Raw genomic sequence first — 22938 nt, forward strand, 5'->3', positions numbered from 1 at the left:
CCATACACCCCTTGAAAGACATGACCTTAATTGTTTACCCAGGGAGTGTGAATTTCAAATGGGGTTACCTGAATGGGTGACTCCATTTGAATTCTACTCTCCCTGCATGGAAAGGTCATGTTTTTCATAGAAGGTGTATGCATTTCAAATGTAATAGCTCTATGGGACAATCCACATGGGCGAGCAGATCTAGATTAATGTACATCAATGTGGAACTTCCATGGCTTGCATTACAAGCCATATACAAGCCATATTTCTTCAAGCTTGTGACAAAATGAAGATCTTTTTAGGCAAACTCAAATGTTTGCACCTACTCCGACTAAGCAACATTATTCTGGGGTTATTAAATAACCCCAGAAGAAATTTTCTTCTCCTTCTTTCTAGCCAAGTTTTTTTACATGGCCTAAACCACCCTATCATGCCCCAACAGGCACTGGATGTCACAACCCAATATCCCCAAGCTTCCTATGGCCACTCAGACTATGTTTAAAATGTTGCAACACTCATTCAGTTACTGTGTGACATTTGTACCTTGCAGACAGGCCAAAAGCAAGTCCATATTGATTCAAGATTTTGGAAGTACCAAATTGATGCAAATTTTGTATAAATTGTGTAGATTGTCCGACTTAACTTCCATTTTACATGTACCAACACTTTGCAGCCTAGACAGAAAGCTACAACCTCCTAACACTTTATCTGGTGCTTTACCTTCCATCTTTCATCACCCAAACCCGACCTGTGTAATTTGCATTGAATTTCACTGGGAGAACTCGCCCACTCTGCCATCTTTGCACAGCACTGATGGAGGAGAAATAGTGTACCTCCTGATTGTTTCATGGTCACTTTTACTCTGCACCTGACAAACTTGGCTTGTTAACAATTGCCCTGTAATGCTAAGGTTTATAGCAATAGCTTTTTGAACTGACTGAAGGCCCAGAAGGTGCAGAGGGTTTCTGGGTCCAATTTTGAACAGGGAGTTTTAGTGAAAATGATGGGCTCATATCAAATTCTAGCTAAGACCCAGTATATAGACGAATCCAACGAGGCCAAGTCATGGTCAGGATTTGGTCGGCCATGACAGGTCCCCGCATGCACCAAACTGGTGTAGTGACTGCCCAATTGGGTGGATTAAAGCCGCTTAAAATTCGATGTTAGATTCTTTTTTGTGTTGTACACTGCCATTATTCTTTTGTCTACGTGTAACACAGGTGATAGAATGCAGTTTAAAATAGCCTCCAAGGCCTCATCATTTCACATTTTAGGTGAGATGGAGCCGACGGGGACCCAACTTTGGCAGCCATTAAGGTGTACGAATGTGTGAAATTGGATTCGTCTATAGGGCCTTTGCACCAAAATGCAAGCGGTACACCATTTTGGTCCCTATGAGTGACAATCCAATATGGCAGACTACATGGCTAAATGGAGTCCTCCCTCAAGCCAGGTAGGTGAATGTGTTGATGCTGTTCTCGTCTCTCTTCATATACTTGTGTTCTATCAACCACTCAATCTGCTCTTTGATCATCTTCTTCTGAGGGAGGAACATGTTCTTCAGGATCTCCACCAGCTCCGCTTTGAAGTTGGGCATTTGTGATCTTCTTCCTCATCTTCATGATCTTCACAATTGCCTCCTAGAAGAGCAAAATTAAAATAAATGAAACATGAATTTGATGACTTTTTGAAAAAATTGTGAAACCAATGGAACTATACATAATTTTTTTTTTGCTTTTTGTCACTAGCATCTGTAAAATTGGGTCAACCTTTTCGGGCTGTTGATGAAGGGGGCAGTAAAATTTACCATTTCTGAAGCCCCTCAGGTAGGAGCATCCACAGTACGCCACAGAATAGAATGATACTGAGACTCACATTTACTTTAAGAAGTTTCCTGTTAAGATTACAATATAGTTTACAATACAGTTAATAATTGTTAGATGGACCAAATATCATCTTGTCACTTGATATGTCCACAAGTTGAGATAAATGGTAAGGTTGACGTATCATAACCATAACATTCTACAAATCTATGCATACCTGTGTTCTTAGGATTCTGAGTTGTACGATACCTTCCTTCTCCTCCTCTGCACTCCTCTCTGTAGACAGCTGTAGTCTTCCTATCAGGTTGATCTTGCCTCTCTTCTGGGGTTTACCATTTTTACTGGGAGGAGAAAGTAAACAAGTCCACAGATATAATGCAGAATTAGTCACTCATACATAGGACAACTCTACCAACTAGAAACATTCAATTTGGAATGCTATTTAGAAGCATTGGATGGTCAAATTAGCCATCAGAAGCTCATGGCGTGGTTTTCCTGTAGGTTTCAATTGCAACATGGTAAATGTGGCAATTTTTCTGCTTAAAAATCTATTATTTCAGGAAAAGCTCTCGAAAAATTTTATAGTCTGACGTAATCGTTTCATAAATATTGCTTTGTGCACTGTATGCAAAACTCAATATTCTGACTTTTTGTAGGAAGTTCTTCATGTAAAATTTGCAAAAACGTTACTCCTATTGTTCTGTGTGTGCAGGTAACAAACATGCAGGCACTGAGTGGTCTTGGCCTCGAGCCAGTGCTCTAATTAGATAGTAAACTTAGCCAGCATTCAACTTAAGCTAGCTACAATCATGCTAAAACTGCAATAAAATGTGATTAGTTGACTGCCCACATCGTTGGTCACATCACATACAGACCTATAAGTTTAATACCATTTTAAACAAAATTATTTCACATAAAGAACTATAACTTCAATACCATGTCACACAATGTCACTCGAAAGATTGGCATGTAGAATTCACCAAAATAAAAACTTTCAAGTGTCTTCTTCATAAAAAAAATACCCTTTGAGGAAAATGAATTTAGCAATAAATAAGTTTGCAGCAAAATCTAAAACCAGTATTGTATAGCTCTGTATGTGAAACACTTTTGTCCATTTTCGTACAAATTTAATGACAAAATCTGTTTTGAACACTTTTAAGTGTATCAAAATACTTACATGACTGCAAATTGTTGGTTAATCCAGAAATTTGTACCATCGTTAAAATCTTTGGGTGACCTTGCTTCTGGTTGGCATAGTAGTAACTGGCGCTTCAATTTGGCAAAGGCTACTAATGACTGTAAGGTGAGGAAGAGATCAAAATTGAGACCATTGAATATCTGACATGATCAAAACCCTCACACATGTCAAAAGAGACTCAATTCTCGGATCTGGCCCCAGCAAGGCAAACAGTCAACTGTAAAACAATTTTGTATGAGATATACGCACTGGCCAAGCCAAATCATTTATTGTAAACTATGAAAAGCCTTCAGATATGGTGGATGCAACATTCCTAAAACGTAACTTTTGAATTAAATTCTTATTCTTTGGATGAACAAAACTTCTTTTCATTCAGGCTCCCAGGCCTTCCAAAATGCAACTGATTACCTCCTTCCTTCCTTCTCTCTCTTTGCTGCCTATCTCTGCCTTAGACTAATTCCAATCAGCCGTCTACACTTCGCATGTACTGTGTATGCTTCGTAGTGACGACTGATTATCTTACAGCCAATATCATGACGGACTTCTGAAAACTATTCAATGCGACTTTTGCTTGTAGCGCCAGAAGCGCGACTGACTAGCGGCGCCCGTGTACCGCGTCAATTTGGACACAACTGCGCATGCTCTATGCCACAGGAATCCTGTTGCAAAATCCGTCACTTTTTTTCCACATAGTTTTCTCAGTCGTCAATCCAGATGGTTGACGACTGAGGGCAGCAGTCTATCTCTGCCTCCTGCTACCCCATCCATCTATCTCTCCTATCTCTAGCTCTGTCTACCTGTTATGTGTCTACCTTTCTATGTCCCTCTTATTCCCAAAGTGTCACATTTTAGCAGTAAGACCAAAAAAAAATAATTGTTTGTTTGTCCTCCACAGCTTTGAAAGAGGATGTGCTGGCGGGCAGATTTTTTTTTGGGGGGGTTGATTTGACGCATTCCTGGTCCTAGCTAGAGCTAAATGCTACAATCATTCATGGTGACCAAAAAAAACACCACATTTTGTTTCATTAATATGCAGTTAAAGTTATAATTTGTGTTCATGTCATAGTCTTTTAATGATTTCAAATCCAATGTATTTTGAAGTCACTAAAAATAATAGACTATGACATGAATACAAGTTATAACTTTGCATATTGAAGACACAAAATGTTTTAGGGGCTTTTTTAATTTTCAACCATGAAAGATCTTAGTATTTAGCTTTATAGCTAGGTCCAGAGATACTTCAAATCTGAAAAATAAATTGAATTTTACTTATTTTTATAAAAAAAAAAAAATTGAAAAAAAAAAAAGTATTGGTCAGGCCTTCATCTGAGGAGCGGGTGGTGGAGGACAAACAAACAACTTTTTTGGGGGGCCTAATCCTGCCAAATGGAGCTGACTAATCAATCTCTTACCCATAATGTTTTCCTGAGTTCATTATCGGGAAGCTCTGTGGCTAGTCTAAGATTCTCAAAAGAGATGATATCTCTCCTTCTATGGTTCCATGTGAATAGTACTGCCATTTGAAAAGTTGTGACCTCCAGGTCAAATACACCGACTTCATTCTTGAATGTGATCTACAGGTGTGAAAAACATGTGTCATTAGTTTGTAACCACAATGTTGTAACCCCAACGCTTGTTCATACAGAGATAATCCACATCATTGGTTGTGTGAATGAAGCATTCGTCAAATCAATATCCCCAATCAATTTGTGCAACCATCAAGCATGTGCACCTGTCAATAGATCAGGTTGTTCCTACATTATAGAAGCCCCCTACTTACATCCCTTCCCTGGTCCCTCCCTCACCCCTGCTTTATCATATTAATTACAATTCCATTGGGCATGAGTTGATACCACTGTAGTTTCTTAACACTATGTTTGTTCATGCAGAAGTCCTGTACTTCCATTGTTCCCTCCCTCCCTAGCCCCTCCCTACCTCCTATTTTTCATATTACTTAGAATTCCATTGAGCATGAGATGATGCCACTTGTTCCTATAGAAGTCCTCTTCTATCATCACTCATCCCTCCCATCCTCTATTCCTCTCTCACCGCCCTCCCTACCTCCTATTTTTATAATATGACTTACAATTCCATTGGACATAAGATGATGCCACTGTAGTTTTCTACCACTATGTTTGTTCCTATAAAAGTCCTCTACTTCTGGTATAAAATCTTCTAACTCTAATGGTAGAGACACAGGTACACGCTCACTACTTCTTGACCATGCCCCAGCATTGAGGATTTTGATGTTGATGTTATCTGTAAGATCATTTTATCAACAAAATAAGATTTAATCTTTGGACATTGGTGTAATTGATACACCTCTAAAGATTGATGAAATCTTGAGAGGGTTGAAATGGCCTATTACATTGCATGTATTTATCTTAAGAAACATCCCATGTTCTTTTTGACCCACTCTCATTTTCCGGTTCATACAGATGCGATTGGCGTCATCTTTTTGGTGAGACTAGTTAGGGAACAAACCAAAAGTTCCATGACGTCCTATAAACGAATGCGCTTTCCTTACGAGGCTGAATCTCACCCTCCTTAAAACGTAGGTGCGACATGTTGAATCTTCCAACCATAAAAATCAACTATGACTGATATTTAACTTGTTTTTATAAACGTAATTGGATTTTATGACCCCCCCACAAAATGAAATTTGTTGGCCATTATTGAACATTCAGTATGTTCCTTTACATATATAGGACTTCAGTAGTCTTTTGGTTTGTTCCCTTAAACAAGCAAAGATTGAATAAGCCACCGCATATAAGAAATATTGATTGCAAGAGTTGATACTACTAGTACTTAGATGGGTCATTAGTTCACTTTTAAAATAAGTTTTGATTTGTGATTGATATCATTTGCTGTGGAAGAAAATTCAACTCTTTAATACTGGCAAAATGGAATAAATTAATTGCACCCTTCATTCACCATTAATTACCATTAGCCCAGAGGAAGAACATAATTTAACTCACTGTTTCGGGTACTATAACCATGTAAATCTGAGGAAGGGTGTTTATTATCTGAAAGGTATCAAGATGATTTTCCATTGAAAACATGATTAATTTTCATTTGTGTTACTCATTCCTTTACAGATAATATGTCCAGTCTGTCAAGTTCCAGAATGAATATAACCATTTTTTTTTGCATAATTTGCCGTTTAATTTGCGAAAGAACCGAGTACCAGGATGAGCTAGCATACTTAAAATGGCACCGAATGAGGATAGAGCACAGATTCCTATACTCTGATCAGCTTATAAGAGGCAGGACTCAAAACATTGTGGATTGATATATAATGGCTTACACACACCAGGGTGCAGCACTTTGCAATGCATAATGTGCAAATGACGCTCAACTGATGCACACTTTTGTGAATAATGCGGGCGTAAGTTGGGACTTAAAGATGATGTGTGCAGTAACAGAAACTGGAAATTCTTGCCTATTACAAGTTGATCATACTCATAGTATGTGAATTTTCATTGAAGAACCTTTTCTGTGTAAAAATTTCAGCTTGGAACTTAAATTTTTGATGACAATGAGAGCAATTTCTTCACTAGATAAAAATTGATGATGAGAAACACCCAAGTACTTGACAGAAGGAGCTTGGTTGATCCTTACTATTTTATGACATTTCAATTTAGTTATTTTTGAAAATATTTCATCTTTGTATGCAATGTACTGATGAAATAAAATCTTCAAATATTAATTCTGATTAATTAGTTGATAGTTCATTAATAATGACAAGTATTGAGGCAGCATCGACAGTCGATGCAAAGATTAAATAAATTCAGCCGAGGTGCCTGAATTTCCTGACAACTGGGTGTCTGCAAATGACTGTGAAATGGCAGTGGAAACACATACATCCCTATGGAAGACATGAATTTAATCTCCCACACAGGTAGTGTAAATTTCAAGTTGAGTCACTCATTCATTTAACCCCATTTGAAATTTTCACTTCATGTGTGGGAGATTAAGGTCATGTTTTCCATAGACAGTGTATGGGTAAAGGGGTGGGTATAATAAAGTCCTAACCCACCTAAAACACATGTTACTGGTTTCGCGATTGTTGTTTTTTGACCAAGTACATGAGAATGTCCATCAATAAAGTATACAAGCATAAAGTATAGGATTTCTTCAACAGACTAACTGTTTTGTTGAAATCATTTGTACAATTTTTACACACAAACCGGTCACTTGTAAATTAGTGGGTTAGGAACTTTTTGCCCCAAGAATTCCACACTAGTTTCTAGAACTACTTATGAGATGGATATTTCTTGGAAAAAAATTTCGAATCTAGTCGTTGTTGATGTAAGAAACACATTCTCAATGATTCCAGATCAAAATTGTTGTTCATAGAAAATCTAGGACCCCAGGTTTAAAGTCGGTCGCAATATAGTGACTATATTACACCCACCCCTTCAATTGTAACTAGAATATAGCCCATACTTTAAATCATAACATTTGTGAATAAAATGTTAGTGATGAAATTCTAATATAACATCGTTGGGCAGGAAAAACCTCCTATGTGGTCCCCGAACATGTTAAAGCAAAACCTACTATATAACTGGTTGGCAGTTATGTTTTAAACATGTTCAGGGGACATATATATATAGGTTTTTCCTGCCTAACGACGATAAGCACAATGTATCTGACTCACCTGTCCCTGCTGCGCTGTCATAGTTGTTTTATGTAGCTCCTTGAATGCTTGGTTTAAGTCTTCACTTACTTTGATATCTTGGAACATTCTAGCTAGTTTGTTGACATAATCGGCTGGCATTCCTACCTCCTGTGTAACAATAATGAACAAAGATATAAGTTTGGTGCTTTGATTTTAGTAATGCAGTATTCTATGTATCAGTGGCATGCACAGGGAGTGGAAGGTGCCCCCTACGGTTATCTGCAAAATCATGCTAAAGCAGCCTATTTGGATAACGGATTATATTTCAACCAAACAGCACCCAGGTGGAATCCTTATCCCTCTATTCGTGTCCATGTGTGTATTATTTATAACTGGCAACAGGTGTACATACTGCACAGGAATACTGACGTTTAAATTCACATCTAATTTTTCCCTTTTAATCGGTATCTTGTAAATTCTGATTAATTAATTTACCATGATTTCACATTAGTTTTCAAATTGCTTCTACAAGACAAGTCAATTATGTTAAAAACATTGTTCCAAATGTGCCATAGTGCTCTTACCCTTAACCATTCTACCATGTTCTCCTCCTTCTCACTGTCAGCTGATGTGTCCAGTATAAGCCGTCTTGTCAGATGAGCCTTGTGATATCTCATAAATACATCTTTGTTCTGTACATATTTTAGCACCAATAACTGCAAACAATACAGAACATAATATATATAAATACTGTCATATGGGCATGAAACTTGGTGGGTACAGTCAACATTTAGAGCCAAATTTTGGAAGATCATTTTGGGGTCACCAGGGGTCATCTGAGGTCTATTTAGTAAAAACTGTCGAATGGGCATGAAACTTGGTGGGTACAGTCACCATTTCGAGCCAAATTTTGGGAAGGTCATTTAGGGGTCACCAGGGGTCACATGAGGTCAAATAAGTAAAAACTGTCGAATGGGCATGAAACTTGGTGGGTACAGTCACCATCAGCCCCACCATCAGCCAGGTAATCGCACCCACCTGAGAACCGCCAAATACGGGTAACCGCCTAGTCATAATATATATTACATAATGAGTGGGTGGAAACATATAATCCACATTCAGCATAAACCAGATTCAGGTGAGATTATCAGTTTTGCTTTATTCTAACACATCAACACACACACATGTCTGTGTTTGCCTCCAAACGTGGACATTGTGTTTTGCTATCTAACCGAGGACGTGTGTATGATGTTTTCATCGCCTAACCGTGGACTAAAATGGCGAATTTTTTGTGTGTATAATACGAAACGGAATTTTAGCCATCACCCTGCGGACGGTAGTTTTTACACGTGTGGTCCTCGGTTTCAGGCAAATAGCGTTTAAAGCATCTAGCATGCATTTGAGGTCTTTTGCAGCAGTTTCAGACCGAGGACAGTCCACAGTTTGAATGTGAAATGTCATGTGTGTGTCCTCGTTTGTCGGCAAAGAGATCACTCAATATACATTAAATATATACACATACCACATTCTTGAGTTTGCTTTCTATCTCTTCCGAGGTGAGTTTTTTACTAAGTGCTGTTTTCCTAAGTAGCATGTCACAGTAGTTGGCTAGTAGCTCCGGACACTTGGATTCAGGCTGCGTTTTACTGCTGATACTATATGGCATTAACAATGACAACATGAAAAGGAAAAAGTCATTCAATGGGCTATTCCAGTTGAATCCATACACCCCCTGTGGAAGGCATGACCTTAATCTTCCACACAGGGAGTGTGAATTTCAAATGGAGTCACCCATTCAGTGTCGTCTGCTCCAAAATGGGCTATTCCAGTTGAATCCATACACCCCCTATGGAAGACATGACCTTAATCTACCACACAGGGGGTGTAGATTTCAAATGGAGTCACCCATTCAGTGTTGTCTGCTCCAAAATGGGCTATTCCAGTTGAATCAATACACCCCCTATGGAAGACATGACCTTAATCTACCACACAGGGGTGTAGATTTCAAATGGAGTCACCCATTCAGTGTCGTCTGCTCCAAAATGGGCTATTCCAGTTGAATCCATACACCCCCTATGGAAGACATGACCTTAATCTACCACACAGGGGGTGTAGATTTCAAATGGAGTCACCCATTCAGTGTCGTCTGCTCCAAAATGGGCTATTCCAGTTGAATCCATACACCCCCTATGGAAGACATGACCTTAATCTACCACACAGGGGGTGTAGATTTCAAATGGAGTCACCCATTCAGTGTCGTCTGCTCCAAAATGGGCTATTCCAGTTCAATCCATACACCCCTATGGGAGACATGACCTTAATCTTCCACACAGGGGGTGTAGATTTCAAATGGAGTCACCCATTCAGTGTCGTCTGCTCCAAAATGGGCTATTCCAGTTCAATCCATACACCCCTATGGGAGACATGACCTTAATCTTCCACACAGGGGGTGTAGATTTCAAATGGAGTCACCCATTCAGTGTCGTCTGCTCCAAAATGGGCTATTCAGTTGAATCCATACACCCCTATGGAAGACATGACCTTAATCTACCACACAGGGGTGTGAATTTCAAATGGAGTCACCCATTCAGTGTCGTCTGCTCCAAAATGGGCTATTCCAGTTGAATCCATACACCCCTATGGGAGGTATGACCTTAATCTTCCACACAGGGGGTGTGAATTTCAAATGGAGTCACCCATTCAGTGTCGTCTGCTCCAAAATGGGCTATTCCAGTTGAATCCATACACCCCCTATGGGAGGTATGACCTTAATCTCCACACAGGGAGTGTGAATTTCAAATGGAGGTTACCTGAATGGATGACTCCATTTGAAATCTACACTCCCTGTATGGGAGATTATTAAAGGTCTTGTCTTCCATAGGGGGGTGTATGGATTTTCACTGGGCTAGCCCAATACAGTGCATGGTGTATACGTCTAAACACAATTAACAATTTTATTGAAATATTGGTTAATTGCAGTCCATGATGTTGGCATAACAAATGAATTATAATGAAAAATTCATAACAGTTACTGCATGAATCAATTCTACTCAACCGGTATGTGACATGATCTGATATAAACAGACTGAAGTAGGCGATAATGAAATTGAGAAAAAGGCAAAAATAAGGAGTAAAAAACAATAAAATACACAAGAATATATATTGAAAAAAGTTAAGAATCAAGTATGCTAGTAACTTACAGATTTGAACATCAGTAGGATTAGGTACTGATTAAGTTATAATAACTCAATTTTCAAAACTTCTAACTATGGTCGGAGTGATCAGATTGTCTAACATATATATGCAAATATTACTCTTCAGGCACTCTCTGTACTGTACTTTTGTCAATTTATTCAACAATACATATTTCAAGGCAAGATGGAATGCTTGGTATAACTGTAGCTCCGAAATAAACACACAGGTGTATAATGTGGTGCAGAAGACTGCATGTATGCCAGTAACTTACAGATTTGAACATCAGTAGGATTAGGTACTGAGTAAGTTAGTAATGGTAATAACACAATTTTCAAAACTTCTAACTTTGGTTGGAGTGATCAGATTGTTTTACATAATTATTCCGTATTTCCTAAAATAGTCACCCCCCTCAAATAAACGCCCCTGACCACTTTTTTCAACCAAGATGTTTCAAAAATGCCGATATTTCCATGCCATCTTGTGTTGTAAGCTTACCAAGTTGCTCACATGGTCGATAATAGCAGCAATCATAGACGAAAATCTGCATCAGAACCAAAAGTCAGTGTTTCTAGTTCATAGTTCATAGTGACTTTTAAACTTACCTAATGATTTTAACTGGAATTGTCATGCTAAAAATGACCTCTAATAAACGCCCCCCATTTGGAAAATGCAACGCCCCCCGGGCCGTTTATTCGAGGAAATACGGTATATGCAAATATTACTCTTCAGGCACTCTTGGTGCTAATTTAATCAACAATAGGTATTTCAAATAATTCCAAGCCAAGGTGGAATGCTAAGCACAATTGTAGCTCCGAAGTAAACACACAGGTGTACAACGTGGTGCAAATGATTGCATATACGAACCTTACATTGTGTATATGCTTAGTACGCTGAATGTTTGCAATAGATATGTTACACCATGGCTAAGAATTACTTAAAAAACTGTAGTAGCAATTTTCTTGGAAATATCTACTTATGATGTTAAAGTTAACCCTGGTCAGGCAACACAAAGTCAAAGGAATGGAACCTTTTTTTTTCAGTGGATGGCACCTGGCCCACAGTCACTTAATGGCTTGGTTTTTAAAGTACTTAGAAAACTGATCAAAATGTTTGCAACTTACGCTTTGTTCTTGACTGGTAGGTCAAGCCTAAATACCTTGGTATCATTGACTATGTGCATATATGCCTGTATGGGAGGCAAGAAAACATAGTGACAACATTAAACAATTGGGTGGGAATATGGAAAAAGTGACAAGACAGGTGTAAGAAAAGGCATGATTTTATTGTCTGATCCGATGTAAAGCTATCATTACAAAGCATTATTCAGTTGCTGATGTACAGTATGGGTAAGTGCAATAGATGGGACAACCCTGACAGAGAGATACTATACTTTGGTTCACCTCAAGTTTGGCAGTGACGTCATTGCTTCTTCGTGGTTGCGCTGCAAGCGTGCCAACAAAACGCTCATGTACGCGTGCGTGCACACTTAGGGCGTTTAACTCTATGCGCGCGATTTGATACTGCGGCACGGGAAATACGCACATACGTCACTACCAAACTTGAGATGAACCAAATTATAAATATCCTTTATTCAGGCTGCGCTCATATGTGAGGCAGATGTGTTTTTGAATCAGTAAATGTGGCTATTCCAGTTGAAATCCATACCCCCTATGCACAGCAGCTAAAGGGAGTATCCCATCATGCATTGCAGTATATCTCCATAGCAAATCTTACTATAAATAGGCTAATGTTGTGGGTATGTGGGTCCACGCAAAAGCTCCGTCAGTTTCTTTCCAAATGTCGCCAAATTAACACGGGAGATCGAGGAATAAACGACAATGTGTTTAAAATTTATTTGGTTGAAAACGGTCAAGAATTGGCCTCAAAATCAGTAAAAAGTGGGGTTTTCGGGCAAATTTATAGCGGTTGCTTTGCGGTGTCCCGCTAGTGTATACAAAATATAAACAAGAGCCGCTTAGATATTGAGAGCTATGGATAGTTTCACAATACTTTAGAGATCATATTTTTTCAAACAAAAGTCTAAGCTCCCCTGGCATAAGCGAGTAATTGAAAGTTGAAGTGAGGGATTTTGTGTACATTTTCTATGGCATGTGCAGTTCTACTATGGTACTACAGAGCATGATGGGATACACCTATCAGCTGCTGTGCCCCCTATGGAAGACATAAATTTTAATCTTCCACACAGGGGTTGAACATTTCTAAGGAGTCACCCATTCAGGTAACCACATTTGAGGTCTCCACCCGCAATGTGAAAGATTAAGGTCATGTCTTCCAAAGGGGGGACATGGCTTTCAACTGGAATGCTCAATACAGTATATTCTTGTAATAATATACAATGCTTGGGAGGGCAACACTGGGTATTGGAGTCAACATCAATAATGGTCTGTCCTCAGATGAAATCATCCAATATTTACATGTCAATAACATAATATAGAGAGTACATTTTTCCCCACAACAGGGCAGATCTGTAACAGTTTACATGTCATGTATGTATATATATAAGTTTATTTGCCTGTCACACAATTTGTTTACAAAAAGACAGATATTGCACAAATTGTGGGTCTACATTCACAGGCTTAAAAACAAAAGTCTTGCAATTTCTGCCTAGCTAAGGTTATCAGTTTATTTCGGCCTCACAACTCAATTTACAAAAAGACACATTTTTGTACAAGAATTTAGTCTACATTCCCAGGCCTAGAAACATGTTCCTGTCAATTTCTGGTGCTGATCAAAGTAAGATGAAGAAACTGGATTGAACACTTACCTTGTCCCTGGACGTGAGGAATCTTGGGTCATCGTTGAAGGCATCTTTGACTAGGGTACTGAATCTATTAAATAACTCTAATAACTGCTCCACATATTTCTCGGAATCCTGCAAAATCAAACAACAAAATTTACTTTGCAAACAAATTACACAATATGTGTACATCCATATCAAAACGATGCACTTGTCGGCTGCTACATGTGTCTCATTTAACATAATAGCTAGAATAAATACCAGACTCATCTCAAGTGGGCGTCACTTCAAAACATCCCCAGGTCACATAGTTTAGGAACATGTTCTCTGTATTCCTAAATCAAGTGACTTTGGTATGATTTGAGGTGACCTCCACTTGAGATGAGTCTGGTATTTATTCCAACCTAGTATGTAAAACGAGACACATGTAGCAGCCGACAAGTGCATCGTTTTGATATGGAAGTACACATATAGACATTTTATTTCACCCCATACACAATGTACATACCCCCACCCTACGTGTAACCACCTGCAAGCAGGACATAAAAACACAATAAGAATTTGTACACACATGGGTTTTTCACCTTACAATGGATGTGATTAAGGTTTTACTATTCAAGTGCCGACTCACCATATACCGGCATCTGCAGTCATTAGCTATATATATGCTTTCTTATGGCATTTTACATCTAGAAACACTGTCTGGGAACCCTGGAAATCCATGCTTCCTGTCCACTGTTGTACAGAGATTTCTCATGTTGTGTATCCTTGTTTGCATGTGTTAATAAACACACAAAGCACACACCCCCACCCACCCCAATACACCCCCATACCCATGACTTACTGTTGTAATGACTTCAGCTGATGCAAACATATCTGCTAAGCCTGCTTGCATGATGTGTTGTTCTAGATCTTTGAGCATGGGTTGAATCCCATCGGGCACTCTGTCCATCAGTCTGAACATTAGATTTAACCCTGCAAACACATAACACACCCCCCCCCCCCCCCCCATACACCCCATACCCCTCATGACTTACTGTTGTAATGACTTCAGCTGATGCAAACATATCTGCTAAGCCTGCTTGCATGATGTGTTGTTCTAGATCTTTCAGCATGGGTTGAATCCCATCTGGCACTCTATCCATCAGTCTGAACATTAGATTTAACCCTGCAAACACATAACACACCCCCACCCCCACCCCAATACACCCCATACCCATGACTTACTGTTGTAATGACTTCAGCTGATGCAAACATATCTGCTAAGCCTGCTTGCATGATGTGTTGTTCTAGATCTTTCAGCATGGGTTGAATCCCATCTGGCACTCTATCCATCAGTCTGAACATTAGATTTAACCCTGCAAACACATAACACACCCCCACCCCCACCCCAATACACCCCATACCCATGACTTACTGTTGTAATGACTTCAGCTGATGCAAACATATCTGCTAAGCCTGCTTGCATGATGTGTTGTTCTAGATCTTTCAGCATGGGTTGAATCCCATCTGGCACTCTATCCATCAGTCTGAACATAAGATTTAACCCTGCAAACACACACACACACCCCCACCCCCACCCCAATACACCCCATACCCATGACTTACTGTTGTAATGACTTCAGCTGATGCAAACATATCTGCTAAGCCTGCTTGCATGATGTGTTGTTCTAGATCTTTGAGCATGGGTTGAATCCCATCTGGCACTCTATCCATCAGTCTGAACATAAGATTTAACCCTGCAAACACATAACACACCCCCACCCCCACCCCAATACACCCCATACCCATGACTTACTGTTGTAATGACTTCAGCTGATGCAAACATATCTGCTAAGCCTGCTTGCATGATGTGTTGTTCTAGATCTTTCAGCATGGGTTGAATCCCATCTGGCACTCTATCCATCAGTCTGAACATTAGATTTAACCCTGCAAACACATAACACACCCCCACCCCCACCCCAATACACCCCATACCCATGACTTACTGTTGTAATGACTTCAGCTGATGCAAACATATCTGCTAAGCCTGCTTGCATGATGTGTTGTTCTAGATCTTTGAGCATGGGTTGAATCCCATCTGGCACTCTGTCCATCAGTCTGAACATTAGATTTAACCCTGCAAACACATAACAGAAGTTGTTGTCAGAGCGAGCGCTGGCTGCCGTATTTGGATTGCGCGCTACCATATTTGCACAGATTGTGATACACACTTTTGTCATTGGTCATCTTGTTTTAGCCTGATCGATTTTTGGAAAGGGAAGATGTAAAAATCATCTATTTTTATAAACTTTTGAGCAAAATTTTGTGTTATTTTGTAAGGTGAAGAGATTAAAGTAACGGTTATGAATGAGGTTAATAACTTTGCATCGGTAATATGTCAGGCATTGTGAAAAATCTAAACATTTTGCTTTGGACCTCTGCGCAGTTATTAACCTCTAAATAAATACGAGCATATTCCAAGACTATTTGAGTTGAAATTATCTTCTTTGTGTAAATTTTTAGCAAATTTTGATGCTTTTTAGAGATTCAAATTTGCTTAGTTATGATAATTAATAATAATTATATTAGTAATATGGATTCAGGCCTGGGCAATTATAACACATTGACCCCATTTCATGGGTTGTATCTCAAAATTTTAGACTTAATACTTTTTTCATCTTTTATGACCACCTAGAAAAAAAGATCTTGGTATTTAAAGAAATTGTACATTTGAAGCATATAGCTGAGAAAATTGCATTTGAATGGCAGCTCCTTTACATAATAACATATGGAGTAATGCATTCGTAATGTGCACTCACATAACAGGAAATAGAAAATGATTGAATACACACAACCTATATAACTACAATTTACATACTGTGTAAGTAGTTGGTTTCACGTACAGATTTTTCACAATTTCCAACACAAGACTTTTGTGTGTGTCGATATTTTCGCAAAATTAATGCCTTGCCAATGTTATCATATGACAAATTTTATATACACAGGTTGTTAAATTTGCGATATTACCTCTATTCGTGAAAATAAAACCCTCACAAAAATTACCAATTACACAGTACAATATAACAGGAAACAAATGTAACCTAATATATCAATTAGGGAACAAACCAAAATATCCATGAAATCCTATCCTAAAAATGTTATTCTTATCACATTCCTGTTTTGTTTCACATGGGGTAGCTTCATAACAAAACTACTTGCGTTAATAGTGCTTCATCAATCTTTCAGTTTGTTCCTTAAAACATATTCTGCTTTATATCATCGACTTAGTTTCAGTCTCATTATTCTTGACCAGTGGTGCACACCCTGAAAGATTTTCATATATCAAATCTACACACAATGTAAAAACATTGTATGCTTTGGACCAAGGTTTGTCTCTTAAACCCATGTGCATAAGTATGTCATAGCCATCCTAGCAAGTAAGGCCTAAAAAAAACCTGTTTGATTGGCGTAACTTTACCGACCCTAAAAATAGGCCCGACCCTAGACTTTTTTTCTTATTTTTTTTAAATAAAGAAAAATTTAAATTTAAAAAAAAAATGAAAAATTCATGATTTTCAGCTTAAAATGTGTAAATTTTTTTTTTTTTTTTAAATTGCCGAACGACATACCGTAATTTTTTTTCATGTTACGCCAATCAAACTATTTTTTTAGGCCTAACCCCCCTATGCGCTGGTCTTTTTAACAGGCTCCTTTTTATTTATTAAAAAACAATATACAACAAAAAGTGGCCATGTAGCAGCAAAAAAGAGCTGAAATAGTGGGCTAAAAACAAACACAAAATCCCTGCATAGCACAACTTGTTTTTCTAAAATAAAGCATAACACATAGCTTTTTTGTAAAATGATTGAGAAACAAGCCTCATATCAATAACTTACTTTCCGTTTCATTACTCTTGATCATAGGGGCACACTCCGTAGGATTTCATCTTTGAAGGCTGTTACTAGAACTTTCACACACCATTCTATGAGCTGCAAAGCAAAGAAATGCGTATTAATTTGGTTTCAATTCCTGTAAGCACTGCAGCCAAATCTGCTATGCTGCTTTGATACTAATGAACTAGTGACTACTTAATTAGAATTAATGGTAAAATATTACTGACCAATACATGACATACAAATATTTAATGTTATCACAATTAACAACATTCAATCAATTGATATTTCATATAAACTGGTCCCAAAAAGTAACTTACCAGGTAAGAAATTCGTCTGTCAAGTTCAAACGACAAATCGTATTATACTGAATAGCATATGAGTGGAAGCGGTGTACATGTACGCGGAGTGTGACACCTCATTTGTCGCAAACAGATCAAAACTTTTGAAGTTATGCTCATTTGAACAAGCCTACTATCAAATTTGAAAGTTGCAGGTCCGCCCCAATGAATTCACACAATAAACAGACACATGAAAGGATGTTCAGAACTTTTATTCTTTGTCAACTCACACTTTCCTGCTCAAACCTTCCTCACATGAACTTGGTCTTGTCAGGTCTTGAACCAACGACCACATGAACGCAATACTCTGGACACACCCAAGGTCCCCTAAATCCCTGGTCATCATATTGATTCTTTCATTCGACTTAATTTCTTCAGATGATTGAATAAGGACAATTGTCATTGAACTTTGATCATTCTTCATCCTCACAAGAAGCAATAGGAAAGTTAGTCATGCAAAGAAGAAGAGGAGAGCACTGATTACACCTGTATACTGCCAACCATCTCAAGTGGTATGAGTGCAACTTTCATTCCAGTGGATAGGTTCGGTTAAATAAGCATAACTTCAAAATACTCATCCGCTTGCAACAAATGAGGTGTCAAAATTAGCGTAAATTAACACTGCTTCCACTCATATCCCATTTAGTGTAACACAATTTGTCGTTTGAATTTGACAGACAAATTTCTTACCTGGTAAGTTTCTTTTTTGGAGCAGTTTATGACAAGGATCAAGTCAACCACCATGCATCAAGAGTTGATCCTTACATAATTCTTTACTACTTTCATTACAAAATACTAAAATCTGTACTAGCATGGTAGCAGTGTAATATTCATCTCCAAAATTGTTCACATTAATATTTTTTACTGATGCAGAGATATACTCACTTTTGGTCCTAAACCGCAGCAATAATGGGATTACACACTGGATATTCTAAGTGTGAACTTATAACTTGAAATCTCTTTAGGCAACTTACCGCTGATACTGAAGTGCTGCCTTTACATGTTTCTAGATACCGTGAAGCTCTCACTTCCTCTTCTTTTAATTTACTATCAGCCTGTTGATGTTTCAAAAAAAAAAGAAGAAATAATTGAGCAAACATTTCCAAGTTTAAAAGTTCATAAAAATACTAAGGCCAAAAAAAAAAAGATTCGTCTCAAAGCTTGCGCGCGTGTTTGTAAAATCCCACGATTTGACAAAAAACAAATGCGGATTTTTTTTTATTTAAAAAAAAAAATTTTTCCATAAAAAATCGGCGAAAATAAGAATTTTTTCTCAAAATACCATGAAAAAAAGTCGGAAAAAAAAAAAAAATCGCATTTCGCATTTGTTTTTAAATTTCTCGTGAGCTTTGAGACAAACCTTTTTTTTTTTTTGCCTAATCAAACTGATACCTAAGTGCAGTGAGCACAGAATATTTTGTAGCTTTCTGTGTACAAGTTGCCCTGTACCAAAATGTACCAATCAGATTCTACAGGGGCACTAATCAGTTTGACAGTTTATCAACAACTTTTTAGATTACCACTTCCTATGCACATCCTACATCTGGGGATTTCCATTCCTTGCATATCCAAGATGCTGCTATGATTTGAAAATGGTAATTGAATTATTCCCCCAAACAAGTTATGCATGAATTTCAAAAAAGTTTATGAGGAATATCCAAGATGGCCATTGTCCTATGTGCAACTTGCAATTTGCTACTTTAACTGGGAGGATAAGATGTGTTGAGACTCCACCTCCTAAGTGTAACTCGCAATATCGCTACTTGAACCGGGAGTGTAGGACGTGTCGAGATCCCAGCTCCTTTGTACAGCTCGCAATATCGCTACTTGAACCGCAAGTATAGGACATATTGAGACCACATCTCCTACGTGCAACTTGCAACATTGCTACTTGAACCGGGAGGATAAGATGTATTGAGACTCCACCTCCTAAGAGTAACTCGCAATATCACTACTTGAACCAGGAGTGTAGTACGTGTTGAGACCTCACCTTGTTAAACTAAATCGGACCTCCCCAAGTAAGACTTACATATTTCATGTAGTTTTGCACTCCGTTTTCAGCTAAGTAATCGGGTGTCTGTGTCTTGTAGAAGGCTTCTGTGGCTTCCAGGTACGCTTTCTCAAAGTTCTCCCGGTAGATCTGTAACCTATCATCCGCATTGGAACACAAATTCACTGCAAAATAACGAAATAATAGGATAATAGTTGCAAATAGGTCGTCCAATATACAAAAGAATCAACAATTCAGTTTCAAAATGTGACTTTATCTGTTCATGCCATATATTAAAACCTGCCACTATTTCATATGAAAATTGAGTTCAGGAACACTGTATGTGCACACGTACACACCAGGGTTTACTAAACAAAATCATGAAAAAACACCCTATTTAGGACCCATTTCAGCCATGAAGCCCTCTGGGTGCACTCTGAGCCCCCCGGTAGTCTATTCTGGATACACCCCTGCATAACAGTTCAGAGATCTACCATGTTAAGCATCTGGGGTTTCTACTAGAGTCAGTTGGGAAACTGAAAAGTATAAAAATACTTTCTTAAGGTGGTACATGTACTACACCCCTTGATAAATGTATGACTATTTTTGCATTTTTCTCAAAAACTAATAAAACACCGGTAACAAAAGTTATGTATATTATAAGGGCAAGGAATCCAGTTACTACACTGGAATTTCAGTGACTCAAGACAAGTAGTTATTGATTTATTGATCAAATATTGGTTTTCCCTCATTTTTGACTGTAACTCCACAACTGTTGTCTGTGTTGTCTTGCCCCTATGATATATATACATATTCATATCTTACTTGTCACCAATGCGCTATAATTTTTGAGCAAAATGCAAAAATAGGCACAAAATTGGCCAGGGGTGTAGTGCCATCTTAAGCACCTCCACAATTGTTTGAGTTTGATGGCTTTATCAACAGTAAGTATGAAAAACCTAAACCCAACTTGGTCTTAGTGCTGGAGTTCAGATTAGGACTGAGTTTCCAAAATCACTCCTTGACTCCTTACCATATGACTCTCTGACTCCTATGACGAGTTGTTTCTCAAATGCCTCCCCATTTCTCTCAGCTAACACTAATTTCATAGCGCTGTCTTGAAGACGTTGCTTTATGTTGGAGAAGATGTGTTGATTCCAACTATCTAACATTAACTGCAAAATAGGAAAAAAAATAAAAACATAAGATATGTTGGGGATCCAGCCCAAGATTGGTACTGCCTATTCCAATCACAAAATTGACAGATCGGCTGATCTCAAAAATTACAGGGTCGCTAATCTATTTTTAAGTAGTACTGTTGCTATAGAAAAATTATCAAATTCGTGGACATCATGGAACATACTCTTTACGTGGCTGTGCGTTAGGGTGCATCAAACGCCCCTCATGTCAATGTTATTTTTTGCTTGAGTGATTAAAGTGTGCCACTTATCAAGTTAAATAAGTGCTCCAAATTTAAATTCAAATGGAGGTCGGAAATGGGTCCTCCATGAGCTCAAAGTTTGAACGTTATTTGTATGTATAACGGTAGAACTACAAATGAGGCAGCTATTTTGTTTTACGCACTTTTGGACATGTAAAATAAAGGCTGCCATATTGATTCTGCATTAAACAGTGTGTTTGTAACTAAAATGTGTCACCTTATACTTAACAAATCATAACAATCATGCTAGGATGATGTCACAGGTTAGACATGCCTTAAAATGAATAGCTGCCCCATGTATTTAAATACATAATAAATCATACATTTCTCTTATTTGCGTTAATTCACCTGTTACTATCAGAAAGTGGGCAATATAATAATCATGTTGTCATAATCTTTCAAGTCATAACTGTCACTTTTTAGAAGTTGTTAGTATAGATAAAGTTCAGTTGCAGCTATACAGTTGACGCTTTCGTAGATTGGGTTTCTTTTTCCTATCTTGTTCAACCACCTGCAAAACATTCTGATAATCAGCGTTCGAAATTTTGGTTGTCCGCTGCCGGGACAACTAAAAAAAAGTCGCCGGACAACCAAAATACTGATTCGGTTGTCCGCCGGACAACCATAAATCTAGCCAAAAGTCACATTTGTAGGCCTACGGACAACCAGAAACTTAGACGGACAAACAGAAATTGTAATCTGGTTGTCCGTGGGACAACCATTTATTTTTCCTAAATTCGAACACTGCTGATAATGTTTCTCACTGTGGGCTGTAGCCAAGAAATCTGCACTAAGTTTCACACCGCGTTCTGCTGTGTCATTAACCACATTGATGGCTTTGACATTGCTTAGGGAAGACAGATATGCTGGGGACTCTGGCCATGTGTCTACAGCATCTGTTAAGAACTCGTCGTTAATCTATAAGATGTTCATAGTAAACCACGAATCTCTGCCTGCAAAATCAGCTAAAGCTGTTGTCTGTGTGATGTTCTCATCAGAGAACTTTGGCTTGCCAAAGCCTGAACCATACCGATTAGTTGGTGTGACCATCACTTCATCAGGTTTAACTGCGAGAAGCCTACTAGCAAGAGCTTGCTTGTATACAAGAGTCTGCTTAAGTATTCCGATGTCAATGCTGATGTTGCTGCAAGTGCCCTAAAAGCCATGAAACGACATTTTGTGGTACATCTCCCAAGAAATGATCCCACTGGCTCTCTTCAGTTAAAGGTGCCACCACAGGAGAAGCAAGCTCTTGCTAGTAGGCTTCTCGCAGTTAAACCTGATGAAGTGATGGTCACACCAACTAATCGGTATGGTTCAGGCTTTGGCAAGCCAAAGTTCTCTGATGAGAACATCACACAGACAACAGCTTTTGCTGATTTTGCAGGCAGAGATTCATGGTTTACTATGAACATCTTGCAGATTAACGACGAGTTCTTAACAGATGCTGTAGACACATGGCCAGAGTCCCCAGCATATCTGTCTTCCCTAAGCAATGTCAAAGCCATCAATGTGGTTAATGACGCAGCAGAACGCGGTGTGAAACTTAGTGCAGATTTCTTGGCTACAGCCCACAGTGAGAAACATCAGAATGTTTTGCAGGTGGTTGAACAAGATAGGAAAAAGAAACCCAATCTACGAAAGCGTCAACTACTACTAATAATTTCTAAAAGGAAAGTGACAGTTATGACTTGAAAGATTATGACAA

The 22938-nt window shown here is 38.4% G+C and overlaps 1 protein-coding gene across 1 annotated transcript in view; it reads right to left on the minus strand.

Annotated features, from left to right (window-relative positions):
- Nucleotides 1–365: 365 nt before the first annotated feature.
- LOC140141365 (cullin-5-like) overlaps nt 366–22938 on the minus strand; it is a 31753-nt gene continuing 9180 nt past the window's right edge. Inside the window, 18 exon segments of the mRNA XM_072163202.1 lie at nt 366–1567; nt 1569–1628; nt 2029–2152; nt 2989–3107; nt 4422–4583; nt 5096–5268; nt 7670–7699; nt 7702–7798; nt 8215–8346; nt 9153–9285; nt 11947–12011; nt 13611–13718; nt 15572–15702; nt 17462–17500; nt 17503–17554; nt 18774–18854; nt 19829–19974; nt 20823–20964. Of these exon segments, the coding sequence (XP_072019303.1) occupies nt 1433–1567; nt 1569–1628; nt 2029–2152; nt 2989–3107; nt 4422–4583; nt 5096–5268; nt 7670–7699; nt 7702–7798; nt 8215–8346; nt 9153–9285; nt 11947–12011; nt 13611–13718; nt 15572–15702; nt 17462–17500; nt 17503–17554; nt 18774–18854; nt 19829–19974; nt 20823–20964 (1929 nt within the window). The 3' untranslated portion in view covers nt 366–1432.

This window comes from Amphiura filiformis, chromosome 19 (assembly GCF_039555335.1).
Source record: "Amphiura filiformis chromosome 19, Afil_fr2py, whole genome shotgun sequence".
NCBI lineage: Eukaryota > Metazoa > Echinodermata > Ophiuroidea > Amphilepidida > Amphiuridae > Amphiura > Amphiura filiformis.